This window comes from Suricata suricatta, chromosome 16, assembly GCF_006229205.1.
Source record: "Suricata suricatta isolate VVHF042 chromosome 16, meerkat_22Aug2017_6uvM2_HiC, whole genome shotgun sequence".
In the NCBI taxonomy this organism is placed as follows: domain Eukaryota; kingdom Metazoa; phylum Chordata; class Mammalia; order Carnivora; family Herpestidae; genus Suricata; species Suricata suricatta.
Window position 1 is genome coordinate 47,444,081 of NC_043715.1, and position 22,312 is coordinate 47,466,392.

General features: G+C 52.1%; 1 protein-coding gene across 3 annotated transcripts in view; it reads left to right on the forward strand.

Moving 5' to 3' along the window:
* LOC115281005 overlaps positions 1-17,733 on the forward strand; it is a 32,338-nt gene extending 14,605 nt beyond the window's left edge. For 2 of the 3 annotated variants that reach the window (XM_029926184.1, XM_029926185.1), the window contains 4 exons: positions 1,663-1,794; positions 2,833-2,997; positions 3,235-3,381; positions 5,700-6,503. In XM_029926184.1, the coding sequence (XP_029782044.1) occupies positions 1,663-1,794; positions 2,833-2,997; positions 3,235-3,381; positions 5,700-5,932 (677 nt within the window). In that variant the 3' untranslated portion in view covers positions 5,933-6,503. Of the gene's footprint in view, positions 1-1,662; positions 1,795-2,832; positions 2,998-3,234; positions 3,382-5,699; positions 6,504-17,356 lie in introns of those variants that run through there. The other variant, XM_029926186.1, reaches the window with a different exon arrangement.
* The last annotated feature ends 4,579 nt before the right edge of the window (positions 17,734-22,312 follow it).

The following is a 22,312-nucleotide window of genomic DNA, read 5'->3' on the forward strand; positions in this document are numbered from 1 at the left end:
AAGTCGGATGCTTAAAAGACACATAAAAGACTGAGCCACCCAGGTGCCCCTGAGGAGCCCGCATTTCTAAACACAAGCATCCTGTCATGTAAATGAGATTAGAGATAAAAACTCTGTTGAAATAAGAAATCTAACAGTCTTTTTCTTTCTTTCCTTCACTTCCTTGCTTGTAAAAGAAGACAGATTTGCCAAGAGTCTTCTTTTGGCTTAACAAAGAACACGGACAAGAAGTTTCGTTTTCCAGAAAAGAGAGATGCTAATTGACATACCACTGACCAGGGCAGCAGCTTTTTTTTAAGCGAGACATCAGAACAGAATCACAGATGTTTCAGGGAAGAGAGAGAGGCAATTTTCAGATCTTGATGGAGCAGCCTTCCCCGGGCTCCAGGGACTTGGAAGCGTCAATCTTAAGCAGGCTCCATGCTCAGCCCTTGATGAAGGGCTCAGTCTCCCCACCCATGAGATCATGATCTGAGCTGAAACCAAGAGTCTGACACACGGTGAGCGCCCCTGGGGGAGTTTTACTTTAAAATTTTTTTTAATTAATGTTTTTTTATTTATTTTTGAGAGGCAGAGAGAGACAGTGCGAGCAGGGGAGGGTCAGAGAGAGAGGGAGATACAGAATCAGAAGTAGGTTCCAGGCTCTGAGCTAGCTGTCAGCCCAGAGCCCAACGCGGGGCTCAAACTCACGAACCGTGAGATCATGACCTGAGCCGAAGATGGACACTTAACTGACTGAGCCACCCAGGCGCCCCGAGTTTTACTTTTAAAAAGTAAACAGTGGGTCTAATGAATGATCAAAACGAAGAAAAGAAAATGACCCGGGAGCTCAAAATTTACAACATGAAGGAGAGGGGCACCTGGGTGGCTCAGTTGGCTGAGCGTCCAACTCTGGCTCAGGTCATGATCTCACGGCAGGTGAGTTCAAGCCCCTCTGAGCTGTCAGCACAGAGCCCGGAGCCTGCTTCAGATTCTGTGTCTCCCTGTCTGTCTGCCCCTCCCCTGCTTGTGCTCTGTCTCTCTCTCAAAAATAAGTAAACTAAAATAAATATGGAAGGAGAAAGGGCTAAGTAGGCTAACACCTGGAACACAAGACATGGAATTTTTGCATACGCAGTCCCTCCGGACGTGTAACATATCCATGCAGGGGCTCATCGGTTGCCGGATCGATGTGCGTGGACGGGCACAAACACACAAACATACAAAAGTACAAAATCTACAGACGTGCTGAAACACTCTACTAACATTCACAGACGTTCACATCTGTGCTCCAGATGTATATCCAAGCACCCTAAATCTTGCTGGGAACACAGACACACCTAGACCCACAAAATCAGCCTTTTGTATAAACACATAAACATGTGCTCTGTTCACACGGAGATGTAGACACCTTCTCACACAGGGATGCCGCACACAGACGTCCCCACCCTTCCGCAGACAGTTCCAGAACACACAGAGTTCAACACAGGCGCACTCAGTCCCGTGTGGACACAGGGAAACAGGCCTGAGTGCTTTGGTACACAGACTACATCATTGTAGAGGTGCACATACACTGATGTGCCCAAAAATACACACGCGCATGCGCGCACCCACACACACCCACACACACACCCACACACACAGGCTGCTCTCCAGCCAGCTCGCCTTTTTCTCTCTCCCTAGGTCCCACTGCAACCAGGACTCTGACCACAGATGGGGTCACTGTCTGTTTCAGCTGCTCAGGACTCAATGATTGTGACGCCGTCCTCTGCCCGGCAGATCGGAACTACTGCCTTCAGACAGCAGGCATCATAGGTGAGTGTCCCTGGAGACAGGGTCAGGTGGGGGCGGTGGAAACGGGGCCGGAGGCTCCCCAAGATCTCTCCTTGCCCCCCGTGTTTGCTGCCCTGACTCTGGCCACGGCAGCCTTTTCCTGGCTGTGGAAGACAGAGGTTGGTTGCAGTGGAGTATGTGAATTTAAGACGTGATGCCACACAGGGCCGCCTGGGTGGCTCAGTCAGTGAAGCATCTGACTTTGGCTCAGGTCATGATCTCCTGGTTCATGGGTTCGAGCCCCGCATCGGGCTCTGTGCTAACGTCTCAGAACCTGGAGCCTGCTTCAGATTCTGTGTCTCTCTCTCTCTCTCTGACCTTTCCCTGCTCATTTTGTCTCTCTCTGTCTCTCAAAAATAAAAAATTTAAAAATTAAAAAAAATTAAAAAAACAAAAGAGACACCTAGAGTAGTCAAAATAACAGAATGCTGCTAGTTTTAGTATCACAAAATAAAAACATTCTAGAAACCTGTTACATAACCATGTAGCTATAGCTAACACCACTAACTGTACACTTACAAACACCTAAGAGGGTAAATTTTTTTATTATGCGGGTTTTTTTGGGGGGGAGAGGCCACAATTTTAAAAAACATTGTGGCTTAGAAACAATGATTTATGGGACTCCTGGGTGGCTCGGTCGGTTAAGTGTCTGACTGCGGCTCAGGTCATGATCTCCCGGTTGATGGGTTTGAGCTCCGCGTCGGGCTCTGTGCTGACCACTCGCAGCCTGGATCCTGCTTCTGATTGTGTCTCCCTCTCTGCCCCTCCCCCACTTGTGCTCTATATCTCTCTGTCTCTCAAAAATAAATAATTTAAAAGTTAACCGACTCAACTGACTGAGCCCCTCAGGCGCCCGTTGGGACGTGTGTCTTGATGCACAGTGACAGGCTTTGCGTGTATTCGGGTGGAATCTCAGGTGAAGTGAATGCCGACAATGACACCCAGAGGGATGTGGGGGCCTCTAGGGAGGGGTGGCTTATGGTTGCCTTTCCCCTAAGCCTGCCCTCCACACCTCTCCAGCCTTAGGGGAAGGTGACTTTCGTGCCTGGAGAAGGGGTTTCTGCGTGGCCCCCTCGGACTGCACGTTCAGCAGCTCTGTCTCTGCCTTCACCTACAGCGCTGACTTTGGCTTCTGGATCAACTCCACCTGTTGCCAAGGCAACTGCCAAGCACCTGCTCCTCCCGGTATGCCGCCCCTGGAAAGCAGTCATGGGGTGGCCGAGGAAGTGGTGGGGTGACTTTGGAGGAGAGTTTGTCCTGAGTCGAGGAAGGCAAGCAGGCGGGAGCATCCCCATTTCGCAGCCAGGTTGCCGGAAAGCACCCTGACCCCCGCTAATTAGGAAATTCCAATCAGGTCATTCCCCTGTGGGAGGGTCCTGGAGGTCCTCCTAAAGGTCCTGACTGCCACCCGCCTCTATACAGAAGTTCTGCAAATCTCACACACCCTGAGCGGGTTCCTGTGTCCTACATGTCCGAGCGGCCACCCGGGGCCCTGCAATTCCTCCTTCTACATGCAGTGTCCCATCGGGGAGACTGAATGTGTCCAGCTGGACCTGGTTCCTATAGAAGGTAATATACACGTGTGTATGTGCATGCGTGTGCCCGTGAAATGCGTGCATTGGTTTTGGAGTCAGGCACTGCTTGAGTTTGGGGTCTCTAACTCCTAAGACTGTTGGGGGAATTAGGGGCATTTGGGTGGCTCAGTGAGCCGAGCGTTCAACTTCGGCTCAGGTCACGATCTCACGGTTTGGCTTGTGAGTGTGAGCCGGGCCTCGGGCTCACTGCTGTCAGCGGGAGCCTGCTTGGGCTCCCCCAACTCCCTCTCTGTCTCTGCCCCTCTCTGGCTAGCTAGCGCATGTACGAGCTCTCTCTCTCAAAAATAAATAAATTTTTAAAAGACTGTTGTGAGAATTAAATAAGATAATCCATGAGACTTCTGGAAGAGTGCTGTCCAAAAGGAATATGATGTAAGCCTCGTGTAGAATTTAAATTTTCCGAGGAGCCACATTAAAAAGCAATAGATGAAATTAATTTAATAATGTATTCTATTTACCCTACTATATTCAACAGTTGTAATTTCAACATATGATCAATGTAAGAAATTATAAACGAGATAGCTTACATTCTTTTTTTTTTCTTCTTTTTGCTACTAAGCAAAAAGAGTTAGGTGTGGATTTTATTTTATTTTATTTTTAATGTTTTTTATTTATTTTTTTGAGAGACAGAGAGAGACAGTGTGAGTAGGGGAGGGTCAGAGAGAGAGAGAGGGAGACACAGAATCCGAAGCAGGCTCCAGGCTCTGAGCTGTCAGCACAGAGCCCGACGTGGGGCTCGAACCCACGAACCTTGAGATCATGACCTGAGCCGGAGCTGGACTGCTCAACCGACTGAGCCACCCAGGCGCCCCAGGTGTAGAGTTTATATTCACAGCATATTTCAGTTCCAACCAGCCACAGCTCTGGTGCTCTATGGCCATAGTGGCTAGTGGCTCCTGGGTTAGAAATTCGAGATAATACGTGCACTTCAGTGAATCTAAGAGCATCATGGCTGGGGCGAGGAAATATACTCCAGTTCAGGGCACACCGAGACAAACTACAGGCTTGGCTCTGAGGCTCACGTTTCTTTGTAACTTTTTTTTAAAGTCTATTTATTTATTTTGAGAGAGAGAGTGTGCGGGTGTGGGGGAGGGGCAGAAAAGGAAGGAACCGAGAAGCCCAAGCAGGCTCTGCACCCTCAGTGAGGAGAGAGCCCAGACAGGGATCAGATGCACAAACTGAACCGTGAGATGGGGACCTGAGCCCAAACCAAGAGTCAGAGGGTTAACTGAGCCACTCAGGTACCTCAACTTTTTTTTTAGGGAAAAAGCACAAAATAAATAAAACAGTCAACAGTTTATTTATTTATTTATTTTTTAAACTTTTTTTTTAATGTTTTATTTATTTTTGATACAGAGAGACACACAGCATGAGAGGGGGAGGGGCAGAGAGAGAAGGAGACACAAGACAGGAAACGGGCTCCAGGCTCTGAGCTGGCCGCCAGCACAGAGCCCGATGCGGGGCTCGAACCCACGAAGGTGAGATCTGACCTGAGCCGAAGTCGGAGGCTCAACCGACTGAGCCACTCAGTCACCCCAAAGAGTCAACAGTTTAATAAATCCCTTCATGTACCCTTCACCCAACCCCAATAATTATCCACTCATGGCTAATTCCGCCTCCTCTCCACCCTCAATCCATATTATTTTGAATGCAGTTTCAGATAGCCTATCACCTCAACTATAAGTATTTCCATACATTTCCTTAAAAGATAAAGACTAAATGGGGTGCCGGGGTGGCTCAGTCAGTTGAGCGTCTGACTCCTGATTTCCGCTCAGGTCATGATCTCATAGTTTGTGGGTTGGAGCCGCACATCTAGCTTTGTGCTGACAGTGCGGAGCCCGCTTGGAACTCTCTCTCTTCTTCTCTCTCTGCCTGTATGCTCACTCGCTCTCTCTCAAAATATGAATAAACTTAAAAAAATAACTTAAAAAATATATATGAAGAATAACAATGAAAGGCACAGCCATGAGCAGGCCCCCGCTTGGGGATCCCAACATTTTTGGTGAGTCTTCCCGGAAGGACGTGCATGGATCTGAGGGCCTGTCATCGTCAGGGTTGGCCTGCTGCCAAGTGTCCTGTCGGATGTGACAGTCTGGGCTTTTAGGAAACCTCGGCAACACAGGCAGATCCCGCGGGGCTGGAGGGAGTTGCCGGGAAGTGAGCTTATTCTGGGGGCGTGGGGGGTGGGGGGTGGGGGGTGGCTGGCGTGGCGCGGTGGCAGGCGCACGTGGGCACGGAGGACACCTGCCCGCGCGCGGATCCTCACCTGCGTCCTCACCCGCGTCCTCGCAGGCAGCCAGAACGTGACCCTGCGCGGCTGCGGCTCACAAAACCTGTGCGGGGTCCCCGCCACCGCCACCGAGGGTCTGCTGATGCTTCCAGGCCACCGGCTGGCCCGCCGGCCCCGCTGCAGCTCCCGGCCCCGCGCCGTCCTGGAATCCCAGTGCCCCTCCAGTGCGCCACCCGGCCTCCGCGTCGCCCTGGCCGCGCTGCTGGTGGCCCCGGGCCTTCTGGCCCTCTCCTGAGCAGTGCCGCCTCCCCCGCCCTCGTTTGGGCCGCAGCCACTCAACCCCGGCTGGCTTCCCACCCCGCTAGTGGCACCCTAGCTCCCCTCCACTTCCACGTTTCTAGGCCTGGAAGCTTCTGGTGAGAAAAGTCAGAAACCAGGGGTGAGCCTCCTCCCTCAGACTAAGGGCTTCCCCAAGGCCATCTCTCCTAACACCAGGGTCCTTCCTCGGACCCGGCTGTACTTCCTCAGACCTCAGACTAGAGAGGCTTCCGTGGACACACATTCTTCATATGTGGGGGGAGGCAGGGGGCAAAGACTAAGCCTCTTTCCTCAAACTAGGGGCTCTCCAACACCAGGCCACTCCCTTAGACTAGGGCTGTGTCTGTTTTCCTGAACGTTGGGAAACAGCTCCTTCTGTCTTCCTCTTTAGGGTTTAGCAAAGTCCTGGGCAGCCACAGCAAGCTTAAGGACCAAACACACCCCCTTTCCCAGGCTTAAGCAGCCCATTCTACCCCCCCCCCACCGGCCCTCTTCTGAGTTCAGCCTCCCCTCTGTAACCAAATCTGAATGAATCGCATCCCACAATACCTAGTGGCTTGGGTTTTTTTCTTCTGACCTTGATGCTTCAAATAGGGCCCTGATATGGTCTACTCTCTCTCCTCTGGGGATTCGGGGACCTGAGGGGACCTGCAGATGACAGTGTCTAAGAGTCAGGGTGGGCATAAGAGCAAATGTTCAGTCTGGGGTGTCAATTTATTTTATTTTATTTATTTAAATGTGGTCTGGAGTGGGCCCTGAGAATCTGCATTTCTTCTTCCTCTTTTTTTAAAATGTTTATTTATTTTTGAGAGAGAGCATGAGCAGGGAGGGGCAGAGAGAGAGGGAGACACAGAATCCGAAGCAGGCTCCAGGCTCTGGTGTCCAGCACGATGCTCGAACTTGTGAACTGTAAGGTCATGACCTGAGCAGAAATCAGATGCTTACCCGGCCGAGCCCCCCAGGTGGCCTGTGTCATTTTAGAGCAAGCATTGGACTCAAAGGACGTAGCAGTGGGGTGCGGATGGTGGGTGGTACTCAACAGGAGGACGAATGCCAGGAACCACTTGCTTTTGGCTGAAAGTGATAAAGTCCGACGAAAAGAACGGAGAGCATTCGCGCGGCACGAATTGGACAAATATTTATTGACCACATGTGATTTGTGACAAGCCCAGGTCTAGACACGGAGGGTGCGTAGTAAAGAAAAGTCTCTGCTCTCAGGAGGTTTTGTGTTTTACTGGGGGAGACACATAATAAACACAGTGCGGGGAAGAGAAATGGGGGGGGCTGCAGAAGGGGTAGGTCTTTTTTTAGGAGACGTCTGAGGAAGGCGGCATCTGAGCAGAGGGCCGTGGGGATGTGTGGGGGTGTGGATGGGGGCGTCCCAGGCAGAGGGAGCTGTGAGGGTCTCTCGCAGCTCCGGAAGGAGCACTACGGAATACCTAACACACAGCTGAACAGAGCGAATGGAGGCGGGGCTGTTGGGGTCATTCACTCCACAGGGCACAGGAGTCACAGAGGACCCATCTTGCTGCCCGGCCACTGTCAGCGTGCCGGCGTCTGGGCGATGCGGTCTGGGGCTCCAGCATCGCGCCCGCATGCAATCGTACCCAAAGCTGGAAGAGACCTCCATCCTTGTCTTCCCCGAAACCCTGTCCCCTGGGAGACTTTCCCTGTGTCCCTTGGCCAGCCAATCCCTGTCAAGGCGATGGTAATCTTGGTCGCCTTTGTCTAATCAAGATTCAGTCTCTAGGGGTTGACAGAGGCCCCCAGCTGCTCATAAGGTACACGGCTGCCCCCGGATTCTGCACAAAATGGGGTTCTACTAGCAAAGAAGAAGCGGGGGGGGGGATAGATCCATAGGGGGCAGTCAGGAAAGGGAAAGCAACCTGGGCGTTTGGACAGGAGTTCAATTGCGGGGGGCGGTGCATACACGGTGCAGGACGGGCTGGGAGAGCAAAAGAGGGAAGGAGGGGAGCTGGAGAGCAGAGAGGAAGAAAGAAGGATGTTCCAGGTACAAATCACCCCACCACCAACTGGCATAAAACAGCTCCGGAGTAGCAATTTGGGGATGGCCTGTTTCTACTCCATTACGTGCATTGGCCGGGGTGGCTTGAGGCCATCTGGAGGTTCACACACTCACAACTCTGAGTTGATGCGGACTGCGGGCTGAGACCTTTGGTGGGGATATATGTAGCTGGCACCTCCAGGGAGAGCTTCCCTGCATGGCTTGGACTTCACAGCACGAAGACTTGGCCTGTGGGAGGTAGAATTCTAAGCACGCCAATCACCACCAATTTCCACCCTAATCCCTGGGATCCTGAAGGTGTTGAGATACAACACATGTGACAATATGTGACATGCCCAAAGGGATTTGCAGATGTAATTAGATTTCCAGATGATAAGTTGATTTTGAGATCATCAAAGAGGTGATTGGGTCAGGGTGGGTGGGAGGGTCCTTCACCGACTCACATAAGCAGAGTTTTTTCTGGCTGGTAGCAGAAGGCAGATTTGAAGCATGAAAAGGATGATGTAGGATTGCTGGTTTAAAGTTGGAAAGTGGAAAGGACCCAGGAGTAGTCCCCAGGGGCCAAGAGTGACCCCCATCCAAGAGCCAGCAAGGACACAGGGACCTTGGTCCTATGGATGCAAGGAATTGGATTCTGCTAAGATACTAAGAATGGAGGCCCGAAAGTGGACCCCAAGCCCTAGGTAAGAGCCCAGCCCAGCCAAGTCCTTGTTTTCAGCCTTGCAAGATCCTAAGCCGAGCACCCAGCTGAGCCCACCCCTACTTTTGACCTCCAGAACTGTGAGGTTCTTAATGGGCACTGTTATAAGTGGATACATTTGGGGTGATTTGTTACCCAGCCATAAATGGCCTAGGGCGAGATCCCAAGAGAGGGAAAGCGCACTGCCCGTTATGACCTAGCCTCAGGTCAAAGAGCATCCCTTTTGCTATGCTGTATTTGTCCAGGTTCAAGGGAAGAGGAGACAGACTCCGCTCTTGATGGCGAGGTTCCACGGCAAGTGACAGTCACAAGGTTCTGAAAGAACATGGAGGACTGGAAATACTGCTGTGGTCTTTTTTCTGGAGACATGTCATCTCCATGGGAAGTGCCCCCGAGACTAGCAAATGCAGGAAGCAGCTCTCCTCTCCAGGGCTGGGGGAGCCGAAGGAAGCAGGTGGGGGCAGCACAGGTGAGGAGCTGCAGGCGGCTTGTACCAGAACCTCAGATGGAGGGGGGCTGTGTGGCCAGGGCTGGGGTCACGCAGGAGGCACCCCAGCCACTGATGCTGCCAGAAGCAGGGGTGGGGGAAAGCCCATTTTTACCCCCTGACCTGGAGTGCTTCCTGTTTGTGGAAGTCAGGTGGCAAAGGAGCCTGGGAAATGTAGTTTTCAAACTCCCAGCCTCGGCATTCTAGGGCAGAGAAAGGTTGACACAGAGGGACACTGCGGGATCACAGGCAAATAACGATGACGTTGGGCAGGTCCCTTCCTCTCTCTTAGCCCCGGTTTTCTCATCTGTAGAATGGGAGTAGTAATTGTTCCTGAAAAGAGGAATGTCTATAGATAGTGCTTAGCAGGAATTAGCATTTGGGAGTTGTTCAAATGCTGCTTGTCTTAGCTTGGCTGCCGTAACCAAACAGCACAGACTCAGCGACTTACACAACACACATTTGCTCACAATTCTGGAGGGCAGGGTGTCAGTGTTGGGATTCGGTGAGGCCCCCCCTGCCTGGTTGCCAGACCGACACTTTCTCACTGTGTCCAGGCAGAGACAGGAAGCCCCTTCTGGTCTTTCCTCCTTTCCTGCAAGGACATTAGTCCCATTGTGAGGCCCCACCCTCATGACCTCCTCTAAACCAAATTGAGGCTCTACTTCCAAATACCATCACAGTGTGGGGCGAGGGCTTCAGCAGATGAATCTGGATGGGGGAGGGGCAGGGACACAAATAGTTCCTAACAGTGCTGGGAGGAAAAAGGAAGTTCTATTTGTGGTGAGTACCATGTTGGGTGTTTCATATCATTTATCTTCTTTAATACCCTATGGTGTAGGCATTTTAGACGGTTATTCTGCAAGTGAGGGACAGAGACCTCCGAGTCTCCAACCTCAAGGTCACACACCGAGAAGCTGGACTTGGGGCGCCTGGGCAGCTCAGTCAGTTAAGCATCCGACTCTTGGTTTCGGCTCAGCTTATGATCTCACAGTTCGTGGGTTTGACCCCCACATCAGGCTCTGTGCTGCCGGTACAGAGCCTGCTTGGGATTCTGTCTCCCTCTCTCTCTGCCCTTCCCCTGCTTGCTCTCTCTGTCTCTGTCTCTCTCTTTCTCTCAAAAATAAATAAATAAACTTTAAAAAAATAAAAAAAAAAAAAGAAGCTGGACTCATCTGTGGCTACTGATTCATGAGTCCTGTGGACTGAAGTGTCACCAGCCCTAGTGTCACAGGATGGGACGTCCTTGTAGGGACTCTGAAGTGAGGGCAGAAGCAGCATCATGAGTCGTAAACTGTGCTGCCGCTGTGAGCCACCAGGATGGCGGGCTGTTGCTGCTGTGGCATCACCTGGCCCCTCCTGACTTATGCAGCGATCACAAAAGGAACAGAAGGGAGACGTGGGGCTAGAGCCTGGGAACCCAAACTGCTGCCCTAGGTGGGATGGTAGGTCAAGGTCTCTGGGCTCAGACCCGGGTTTGTAGTGTGGCCGCACACGTTGTCTGTGGTGCGGCCTTGAAAAAGTCTTGTAACGTCTGAGCTTCGTGGTCCCGCTTGGAATGGGGAGATATGAATAGTCCGACCTCCAGGGGTGCCTGGGAGGCTCAGTCCTAGGTCAGAGGGCTCTTGGTTTTGGCTCAGGTCATGATCTCATGATTTGTGGGTTTGAGCCCCACATGGGGCTCCCAACCTGCTGGGGATTCTCTCTCTCTCTGCCTCTCCCTCATTTGTTTTCTCTCTCTCTCTCAAAATGAATAAACTTAAAAAAGTAGTTTGACCTATTTTGGTTGGAAGCAGTCTCCTCCTAGGGTGTTAATCATCATGACAGCTGTCCTGTTATTCACTCATATTGTGTAAAAGAGGAAACCAAGGCTCACGGGAGAAAGGAAGGACTGTTAGTAAGTGGCAGCTGTGGGATTTGAACCCACATCTGCCTGACTCTGGAGGATAAACCCCGCCCACCCCTTGTTAAACATTGAGGAGGGGCGCCTGGGTGGCTCAGTTGGTTAAGTCTCCGACTTCAGCTCAGGTCATGATCTCACATTCATGGGTTCAAACCCTGCATCCGGCTCTGTGCTGACAGCTCAGTGTCTGGAGCCTGCTTCCAGTTCTGTGTCTCCCTCTCTCTCTGCCCCTCCCTGCTCATCCTCTGTCTCTCTCTGTCTCAAAAATAAATAAAACATTAAAAAAATACAAAAAAACATTGAGGAAATGTCAACACACACACAAAGGTAGAGAAAATAGCATGATGAACCTTCAAGTATCTATCTGTCCCAGGCCCCCATGGCCCCTATGTCAAAAATTATCCACGTCCTGCTAATTATCTCCTTTTCCCCTTCCTCTTCCTCTTTCCCTCCCTCCCTCCGCTCCTCCATATCTTCTTCTGTCTTCTCTTCCTCCCTTCCCCCTTCCCTCCCTTCCTTCCTCCTCTCCCACTCCTCCTTTCCTTCTGCTTTGTGCTGAGTCGTTCTAAAACAAATCCCAGACGTCACGTTTCACCCAGAAATACCTTGGCGTGCCTCAGAGCCTGCACACATAACCTCCGCATTACGCGTGTTCTTCCCGGGAGAGAGGACGGGCTAGAAAAAAGCAGCCAAGGGCTTCCTGACCTGCCTCCATCTATTAGCAAAAGACCAGAGAATGTCCTTGGCCTTCAGGGGAGATCTCCCTGCACCCTGGGGGCTGTGGTATTCTTCTCAGGTCCTCATAGAAAAATCATACCAGAAGTGCCTTCTTCTAAGTGGATCTGAGAGTCACCCCGGAGAGAGATGGTGGTCAAGAGTGTGGACTAGGGAACCAGTCTGTCCAGGTTCAAACCCCAGCTTTGCCGGTTCCTAGTTTTGTGACCTTGGGCGACGACCATAGGTGCACAGAAATCAGAGTTTGATACAAATAAACAATAGCCTTTAAAAATGTAAGAGTTACCTTAAGATGGCGACCGAGTGGCCATTTTGCTGTGGGTTGGAGAAAAACACCGTGCACCGACGACCCCCACCCCTCACCTGCAGACCTGGAATGTCTCACGCCAGTTTGAAAACAGCCAATTATGAAGCCCCAGCTTCCCATCACCCTGACAGAGGAGGCAACCTATCCCATCCCGCCACATCCCTAAAGTGCCCTTATTTGGTGGTCTGCCCTCCCAGGACCGGACCGGAAGTCTTTCACCCATAAAATACCTCGCCACTCCCGCACCAGGCGCACCTTCCCTGACTCCCCACTCCCGGAGTCACGGAACCTCGCCCGGGAATCGCAGATCCCAATAAAGGCTTTCTTGGCTCCATAACTTGGTCTCTTTCTTTCCTCTCATCTCTGCCTCCATCTATTAAATCTTACAAAAAAAAACCTTTATTTTGAGAGAGAGAGAACATGCATGTGCACGCGAGTGTGGGTTGGGCAGGGGCACAGAGAGAGAGAGAGAGAGAGAGAGAGAGAGAGAGAATCTCAAACAGGCTCTGCAGGGCCAGCACAGAGCCCAACCTGGGGCTCATATTCACGAAACTGTGAGATCATGACCTAAGCCAAAACCAAGAGTTGACATTTAACTGACTGAGCCACCCAGCCACACCCCCCACCCCTGTCAAAAAGACCCTTATGTACCAATGTACACGTACATGCATGCATGTGTCCACAGACTGATATCAACGCACGCATATGTATGTATCTATAGGTATTTATGTATCGAATGTCTACATGGGAATATTTGACTTTGGGGAATAATAGGAGGTTCCCTGTGAGGCTGTTATGAAATCCCTGGGAAGGGGGAGGTCCGTGGGGAGAGTCTATGGGGGAGGAAAGAGGGAGAAGAGGGAAAAGGAAAAGGTAAAGGTTCAAAGCATGTACATTTGTAGCGAAATTACAAGCAGCATGTTCTCGAGCACCGGGGTGGCTCAGTCGGTTGAGTGTCTGACTTTGGCTCAGGTCATGATCTCATAGTCTTTGGGTTCTAGCCCCACGCCTGGAGCCTGCTTCAGATTCTGTGTCTGCCTCTCTCTTTGTCCTCTCCCCTTCCTCTCCTCCCCCCTCACATTGTGTGTGTGTGTGTCTCTCTCTCTCAAAAATAAATAAACATTAAAAAATAAAAAATTCACAAGCACCCCATTCAGGGTAGCACTTGTCTTAGGAGAGGAAAGAGGAGGGGAGGGCGTGTGGTCAGGGAAGGGGCCCCCGGGGATTGCAGCAGTTTTGATGCTCTCTGTGGGCTGAGCGGTAAGAGATACTCTTTATTCTCTATTTGTTTCTGCGTGTTCTAGGTAATTTGTAATAAATTTTAAAAACTTGAATAATGTACTCACATTGGTGGGTGCCCTTAGAGAAAAATCAGGAGGGTACAATGACATTAAACTCTCTGTCCGGGCTGGCCACCCTGCCCCGCCCCCTCCCAACCTCCCCAGAGACGCCAGGGTCACAGTCATCAGATGACCGTTTCCGCCTGCAAGCGTTTCCTGACCTCTACAGGCTCCCAGTTCAGCCAAGGGGGGGGGGGGGGGTCCACATCCTGGCCCCACCCCCTGGGCCTCCAATCTCCGGAAACATCTTCTTCCTTACTCTGCTGCCACCCCACGTTTCTCTCCGCCTGCACCTTAGGGCAGACATCCTCTAGACAAGAGGCCATACTGGGTAGCAGGAAGAAAGGAGTTTTTGGGGTCAAACACACATCCAGGCTGTGTGCCCCCAAAGGTGCTCCCCCTTCCCGGTGATAATAGTTAAAGCTATTATTTGGGGCTCATTTGGTTAAGTGTCTGGCTCTTGGTTTTGGCTCAGGTCATGATCTCACGGATCGTGGGTCTGAGCCCCATGTCGGGGTCTGCTCTGGCAGTGTGGAGTCTGCTTGGGATTCTCTGTCTCTGCCCCTCCTCCCACAAGAGAAAGAGAGTGGGGGGGGCAGAGAGCATGGAGGACTGAGGATCTGAGGCAGGCTCCAGGCTCTGTGCTGACAGCAGAGAGCCCAATGTGGGGCTCAAACTCACAAACTATGAGATCGTGAGCCAAGTTGGATGCTTAACCAACTGACCACCCAGCACCCCAATAAACATTTTTTATTTTTATTTTTTTAATGGTTTTTTTTTTTTAATTTATTTTTCAGAGAGAGAGACACTGCGAGCAGGGGAGGGTCAGAGAGAGAGGGAGACACAGAATCGGAAGACAGGCTCCAGGCTCTGAGCTGTCAGCATAAAGCCCCACACAGAGCTCGAACCCATGAACTGTGAGACCATGACCTGAGCCAAAGTCGGACGTTTAACTGATTGAGCCACCCAGGCGCCCCTAAACATTTTTTAAAAAGGGGTTTTTGTGTGTGTTTTTGTCTTTTTTTTTGTCCTTAACAGGATGTTAGCCATAGCTTTCTGCATCTTGCTTTTCTTCCTGAACAGCACCTCATGGAAATTCTCAAAGTCTTTTGATTCACCCCTTTCACTGGCTGGATGGGGTGGTCTTCATGGCCCACGAAGTGGATGTACCAACATTTATGCATTCACGGTCCTACTGAGGGAACTCATGGTTCCTTTTCTGCCCACCCCCCGCCATCAGAGTCAGCAGTGAACATCCTGATGACAGGCACGTATGCTTCCATTCATACAGCCTGGAGCTGTTAGCACAGAGCCCAGTGCAGGGCTTGAACTCATGAACCACGAGATTATGACCTCAGTTGAAAGCAAGAATCAGACACTTAACTGACTGAGCCACCCAGGCACCCCTAAAAAAATGTCTGATACATTTTAAAAGTTTGGATGGTATATCCTTTGAATGCATTGAAAGACAATTCTAAAATGTATAATGAAATGGAATAGGGGCGCCTGGGTGTCTCAGTCGGTTAAGCGTCCGACTTTGGCTCAGGTCACCATCTCTCGGTTCATGGGTTCGCGCCCCATGTCGGGCTCTGTGCTGACCGCTCGGAGCCTGGAGCCTGTCTTCCGGTTCTGTGTCTCCCTCTCTCTCTGGTTATCCCCTGCCCACGCTGTCTCTCTCTCTCAAAAATAAAAATAAAACATTAAAAAAACTTTTTTTTGAAATGGAATAGAAAGTTAAAAATGAAGAGACATGGTGAGTCGGGTGGTGTGGGGGTTCGAGCAGTTTCCCCTGCCTTTTCTGGTGTCACATTCACCCAGGTGAAGTCCCCTGGCCGTCCCTTCTCCCTGACAGATTCCGGAAAGCAGTCAGTTAGATTACTTCAGCCCTCAAACGTCTAGGAGATAGATTTTCAGGAGAAGGGGTGTGGGTTGCAGGGAATGAGTGTATTTAATTCATTAATGGGTGTTGCCAGCCTGGCCTCAAGTGTTTCTTCTTTAGCCTGACCTTCTCATGAGGGCCACCTGAGTCTCTCCTTCTGCAAACAGACCTTGACCTCCCAATCTTCCCCCTCCCTTGCCTACAACCCTCAGGAAACAGCCCTGTTCTATCTCTGTGAGGTTCTGACCAGTGCTGCGCTGAGCCATATTGGAGCACGATAAAAAAAAAAAAGGCCCTGTATACATGCTTTGGGTTCTTTTTAATGGTCATTATTTGTCCAGAACACTAAAGTCGTTGAAAAAAAATTGAAAAAAAAATAAAAGGAGTATATTAAATAAAACAATATTTTATGTATTTCTACCAAGACAGAATTTAACATAATTTTATTTCAGTGTAAGTCAATTAAAACTTATTTATTTATTAAACATTTTTTAACATTTATTTATTTTTGAGAGACACAGAGAGACAGAGCACAAATGGGGGAGGGGCAGAGAGAGAGGGAGACACAGAATCTGAAGCAGGCTCCAGGTTCTGAGCTAGCTGGCAGCACAGAGCCCGATGCGGGACTCGAACCCACGAACTGTGAGATCTGACCTGAGCCGAAGTCGGAGGCTCAATTGACTGAGCCCTCCAGGCGCTCCTCAGTTAAAACATTTAACATCATCATTTCGTTAAGAGAAACTGTCAAGCATGAAAATTCTCTCGATTGAAAATGTGATAAGCCAGATGCAGATTTTGAAAATATTATTGATGGGACACCCGGGTGGCTCAGTCGGTTGAGCGTTCGACCTCAGCTCAGGTCATGATCTCATGTTCGTGGGTTCGAGCCCCACATCAGGCTCTGTGCTGACAGCTCAGCGTGGAGCCTGCTTCCGATTCTGTGTCTCCTTCTCTCTCTGCCCCTCCCCCGCTCATGCTCCCTCTCTCTCTGTCTCAAAAATAAATAAAACATTAGAAAAAATTTGTAATGAAAATACTATTGATGAGTTCATTTCCATCAAAGCCAAGGGCGCACGTTGTTTCCTCTGCTTCAGGCACCAAAATGACTCAGCACAGGTGCTGGTCTTTACCTAAAAGTTTGGTATCTTGTTCATTGGAATATCATGGGTTTTTTTAAAGTATTACATTACAATATCATTTTTCTCAATAACTGAGTTTTCTGCACCCAAGGCCAGTGTCTCGTTTGTTGGCTGTAGGCCTGGCGCTAGGCCTGACCAAACCGTGTCACTGGGTGCAGAAGGCCTCATCCGTGGCCTCCTCTCATGACACCCCTGAAAAGGCCTTTAACACCCTTTCAGGTTAACAGGTGTGTACATCCTCTCTGTGGTCTGTCATGAGATCCCGGCCCTGATTGTGTCACAAACCCCATCTCCTAGAACTCTCTCCGTGGTCACTCTGCTCCAGCCACATCGGCCACCATGATTCTCCCTCAGACATGTTAGACTCAGTTCTGCCTCAGGACCTTTGCACTTCCATGCCCTCCTCCCCGGGATGTCTCTGTGGCTTGTTCCCTTACTTCATTCAGACCTCCGCTCAAATAGAATGTCACTTTCTCAGGCAGGCCTTACCAGACCACTTTATCAAAAATAGCACACTCCTTCCCCCAAATCACTTGGCCATTTAGTGGCCTAAAACGTTGCTTTTTGGGGCGCCTGGATGGCTTAGTCGGTTAAATGTGTGACTTCGGCTCAGGCCATGATCTCACAGTCTGTGAGTTGGAGCCCCGCGTCGGGCTCTGTGCTGCCAGCTCAGAGCCTGGAGCCTGCTTCAGATTCTGTGTCTCCCTCTCTCTCTGCCCCTCCCCTGGTTGCTCTCTGTCTGTCTCTCAAAATACACATTAAAAGAATATAAAAAAACCAAGGCTTTATTACGTCCCAGGAGTCTGCGGGTTGGCAGGACTCCGCTGGTCCTTCTGCCCCGTGTGGCTTCAGGCTCATCTCCACGTGGCTTTTGTCTCTCCACAGGTGTCTCCAGCAGCATGGCAGGACCTCAACGTGGTAGCTCCGGCTCTGAGAAGGAGGAAGCGGAAGTTGCCACCCCGTAAGGCCTGAGCTTGGGAGTTCCAGAACATCCCTTGTGCTACAGACCGCCGACGGAAGAGCAAGCGACCAGGCCAGCCCAGCTTCAAGCGGAGAGGACAGAGACTCCCGCTCTGGGTGGGAAGAGTGGCCTGTGCCTCTAGGGACCGGAGAAATTGTTGCGGCCACAGTGACAGGCGATCCACCAACCTTACCCTTTCTTTTTGCTTTCTTGTTTCTTTTTCTTTCCTATTAGACACGATCTTATTTTTGTTTATTATCTTTTATGTTCCAGACAATATAAACTCCACGAGGGCGAGGGCCATCTGTGTGTCAGTGCCTAGCGCTGTGTCTAGCCAGCATGTATTTAAATGAATGAATGAATGAATGAATGAATCCCTAGGGACTAACCTCCATTCTCCTCAGGTTTGTGGGTGAATGGAGAGAAGGGGAAGGCCACCCGTGTGGACATTCCTTGGGAAGTGCTTCAGGATTTTAAAGAGACACTGAGGGAGGACAGTGGGGGAAGGAGGATTAGAAGGGGGTGGGAGAAATGGGAGGAAGAAGAGGAGGCAGAGGGGCGCCTGGGTGGCTCAGTCGGTTAAGCGTCCACCTTCGGCTCAGGTCATGATCTCACAGTTTGTGAGTTGGAGCCCCACGTCGGGCTCTGTGCTGACAGCTCAGAGCCTGGAGCCTGCTTCGGATTCTGTGTCTCCCTCTTTCTCTGACGCTCCCCTGCTCATGTTGTCTCTCAAAAATAAATAAAAAACATAAAAAAAGAAGAGGAGGCAGAGGACTGGAAGGGGTGTGAGGGAAGGACCAGGAGGCCGAGCCGGGCACACAGCAGGTGTTCCGGAAGTGTATGTGTAGGGAATGAACATTCTCCAAAAAGCCTTCCCTGATACCACTGCACCTCGAGCTGGGTCAGGGGCCCTCCCCTTGGCTCTCCCACTTGTCTGGTCACCTCCACCCCCACTTTACCCGTTGTGGGTCATCACTGTCAGGAGAGGGATCTGTGTCCCTCACTGGACGCAGAGTCCCATGGGGACGAGGCTGGAGCTGTTTTTGGTCCCTGCTGGGTTCTGAACATCGACCACCGGGTCCCCGGCACACAGTAAGCATATGCCTCCCTGTAGGAAAGGACTGTCCCTGTCACCGCTGTGTTCCCAGCCTGGCAGACACAGAACGGACCCTCAGGAATCTCCTGCATCGATGCTCGCCCCGCCCCCACGTCTTAGCAATTCTGAAATCAGGAAGAGTGGAAGCGGATGGCACCTTACCACCACCGCCAGCCAGGCGCCCCTTGTGACGGAGCTGTCGCCACCTGGAGGTGGTAACGGACCTGCTTTTAATAGCATCGTCCCTGCTCCTGGTGGCACGGAGCACGGCAGTGCGGGAAAGCACGGATCCCAGAGTCAGACTCCGCGGTTAGGAGGACAGCTTAGCCGCTCTCCTCACCCACGAGTGACACACAATACAAAAGCCTGTATTTTCTAAGGACGTCACAAAGAGAAGGATCGAGTAAAAATTTTAAGTGCTAGGGAAATGCCATGTGATACCTGTATTGGCAGCAATTTTTCCCGTTGTTAGTGGGACAGAAGATGGTGCGTCTGACAACCAGTGGCACCTTAGATCTGACGATCTAGGGGACCCGCGGGATGAGCGAATGAATGAATGTGCCCCTCTCGTTTGTGTCTGTCTTCCTCTCTCCCAGACTCAGCTCCCGGGGCTTATGTCTGTCCGGGGATGACAGGTGGGAGAACCCAATACGAGTCCCAGTTAAATGAGCTGCTTCATCTTACAGCGCCTGACACTTTGCAAACACCCAGTTAAGCCAACACGCTGCCTTGTGTGTGATCGCGTCAGGCGCCCCCAGCGGCCTGTGAGATCTGTCAGTGCGATCTGCACCTGGGGACCGGTCCCGGGACTGGCCAAAGGTCAGGTCTAAGCAAATGGTCGTGGAATGACCACGGGACCGCATGAATTCCTGGTGAATGAGAGCTCTCTATCAACTCGGGGATTTTGCACGGGCCGGTCCTGTGGCCTGGGAAGCAGCTCCCTAGCAGGCCATCAGGCTCACACCTCTCAGCTTGGGTGCCCTCTCTTCCAGGAAGCCCTCCCTGACTCCCAGGCTGGGTCAGGAATCCCCTTTGTGTGCCCTCAGCCCTCCCGGACCCCCAACCCTGTCTGCGCATGGATGTGACTCCCGCATGAGACTGCGAACCCCCTGGGGACAGAGCCCGGGGCTGCCTTGGTCATCACTGGGTTCCCAGCACCCAGTCCAGGACGGGGCCTGGAGAGGTGCTGAATGTGTGATGGATGAAAAGGGAAGAGGAGGCTTGGCTGACAGGCAAGGGCGCCACCTCTCCCCTCCTGGTGCCCTCAGGAGCGGGTGGAAGGGCTCTTGGCAGGGTGCCAGTCTGCATCAGACACGTTTCGGCAGGGTGCCAGTCTGCATCAGACACGTTTCGGCAGGTGCCCGGCAGCTGTCTTGGCCTGCAGCTGTGGCCGTCCCCCTTTCCTCTGGCCTGGAGCCCCTGAGGGCAGAGCGTGGGTCTGCTGCACTTCTGGGGCCCCGGCTCTTGGCTGCGCTCTCCAGATTAGGAGCTGGGGCCGCATGCATGAGGGTCATGGATGGAGACGCGGGCCTTGGGGACGCGGCCTGTGTGTGTGGGCTGCGTGCAACCGAGTCTCTCCCAGTCTGGAGGTCTGTGTGTGCCTGAATGTGTGTCGGCTGCGCACTGCGTGTTCCATTTGCCAGAGTTTTGCTTTTCTGTAATTTGAGGGTCTGTGTCTCTTGCTTTCCCTCTTGGGCCGGGTGTGCGTGTCTGTGAATTTAGGGGAGGGGTCCAGGGCTCTGTGTTTGTCTCTGGGAATGTCTGGGAAAAAATTTTGGGGGGGGGGCAAAGAGAAGGGGAGACAGAATCCCAAGCAGGATCTGCACTATCAGTGCATAGCCCGACACAGGGCTCGAACTTACGAACTGAATGATCAGGACCCGAACCGAAGTCGAGTCAGACGCTTAACCGACGGAGCCACTCAGACGCCTGTGTCTGAAGATACTTTTTAATCTCTGGGTCTCTGGGTACTTGCATCAGTCAGAGAAGATGTGAGGGAGTCCATCACTGCTGGTCTGCGCTTTCCTTTCTTTCTGTGGTTGAAGAATTCTGGAATCTGTGGTCGACAGACCATTCTTTCCTTTTTAAAAATAATTTTTAATGTTTTTTTTTATAATGTTTATTTATTTTTGAGAGAAAGGCAGAGTGTGAGCAAGGGAGGAGCAGAGAGAGAGAGAGAGAGAGACACACCGAATCTGAAGACAGGCTCCAGGCTCTGAGCTAGCTATCAGCACAGAGCCTGACGTGGGGCTTGAACCCACGAACTGTGATATCATGACCTGAGCCAAAGTCGGACACTTAACTGAGTCACTCAGGTGCCCCAATGTTTATTTATTCTTGGGGGACGAGGGGCAGAGAGCAAGGGAGACACAGAATCCGAGGTAGGCCCCAGGCTCCGAGCTGTCAGCACAGAGCCTGACGCAGGGCTTGAGCCCCCAGACCACAAGATCATGACCTGAGGCCAAGTTGGACTCTTAACCGACTGAGCCCCCTGGGCATCCCTGACCATTCTTTCCTTGACTCTTGGTGTGGCCTTGAGTTGGTCTAGTCCCTTACCCGGCCTCTGCCTCCTCCTCAGTTGTATCCAGAGGCTCCTTCCCAGAACCGACTTTTAGACCCATCCTTGGGTAGGAGAGCCTCTGGGGACACCCAGGAAATGGAGGAGGGGAGGCCCCATGGAACCAGGCCTGGGTGGAGAAGAGGCTTTCGGGGTAGATAGGGTGGACACCATCCAAAAGGACTGGAGAGCCAGTGTGTGTGGGGGGGGTGGGGGGGTAGGGTGTGTTTGAATGCTGTAGAGATGGAGGCTGGAGTTTGGGGGAGCAGGGGTGTCCCCTGGGGGCTCAGGGTGTCTTGGTCTCTAGCCCTTCAGCTCCTTCCCTGTGTCTCGGTCTCTACCCCTTGGTCCCATCTCTCTGCCTCTGTATCTTTCCTCCTCTCTGTAACCTGGGCCTTGACCCTGTCTTTCCCTGGTTCTCTCTGAAGTGGTGTCTCCCCCGTTCTGTCTTCCTGCGGCACTTTCCTTCCGATTTTTTCCTGGGGCCGGGGGCGGGGGGAGGGGGGGTGTTGAGTGTGTCCTTCCCTGCCCCTACTCTCCGTGTCTCGGGGGCCTTCTCATTGATATCGCTCCCTATTTCCGCCTCCCGGTTTGTCCCACCGCTGCCATCTTCGGCGGTGGTAAGGAAGCAGGGGGCGGAGAGGGCAGAGCGGCCCACCACCTCACCCCGGAGTTGGCACTGACTGGGGTTTGAAGGATGGGCTGTGCTGGGCACAGGAGAGGACAGTAAAGCCCCGGGGAGGGAGAGGCCCGAGCCCTGGGGCCCGAGTACTGAATACAAATGGGCGCATGCGCACCAGACCCGGCCGGGGCCAGGCGGAGGCATGCTGCCCGTGACCGTGTGGGGGATCTCGGACCCGGCCCCTCTCACAGCCGGCCCTGGCAACGCTAGACCAGCACCCTCGGCGCGTGCGCAGCACATCTCGGGGTGGCAGGGGACTAGAAGGTGCTGAGAAGGGAACATGAATGATGTGTTTGGGAAACAGCCCCCTGGAAGGAGAAGTAGCCAGCGGGCCCTGGGATGGCAGGCCGCAGAGCTGGGACTTTGTGCTGGGGGCGATGGACGGGGGTGTGAACCTGTTGGGGTTAGAGAGATCTCTCTGGGTCCCTTGTGGGGGATGGAGGGCCCACTGTGATGGAGAGGGCCCCCGCCCCACTGCGGGACTCTGCCCCCTGACATCACTGTCCATTATTGCACTAGGGTTGCCTGGCCAATGAGCTGCTGCT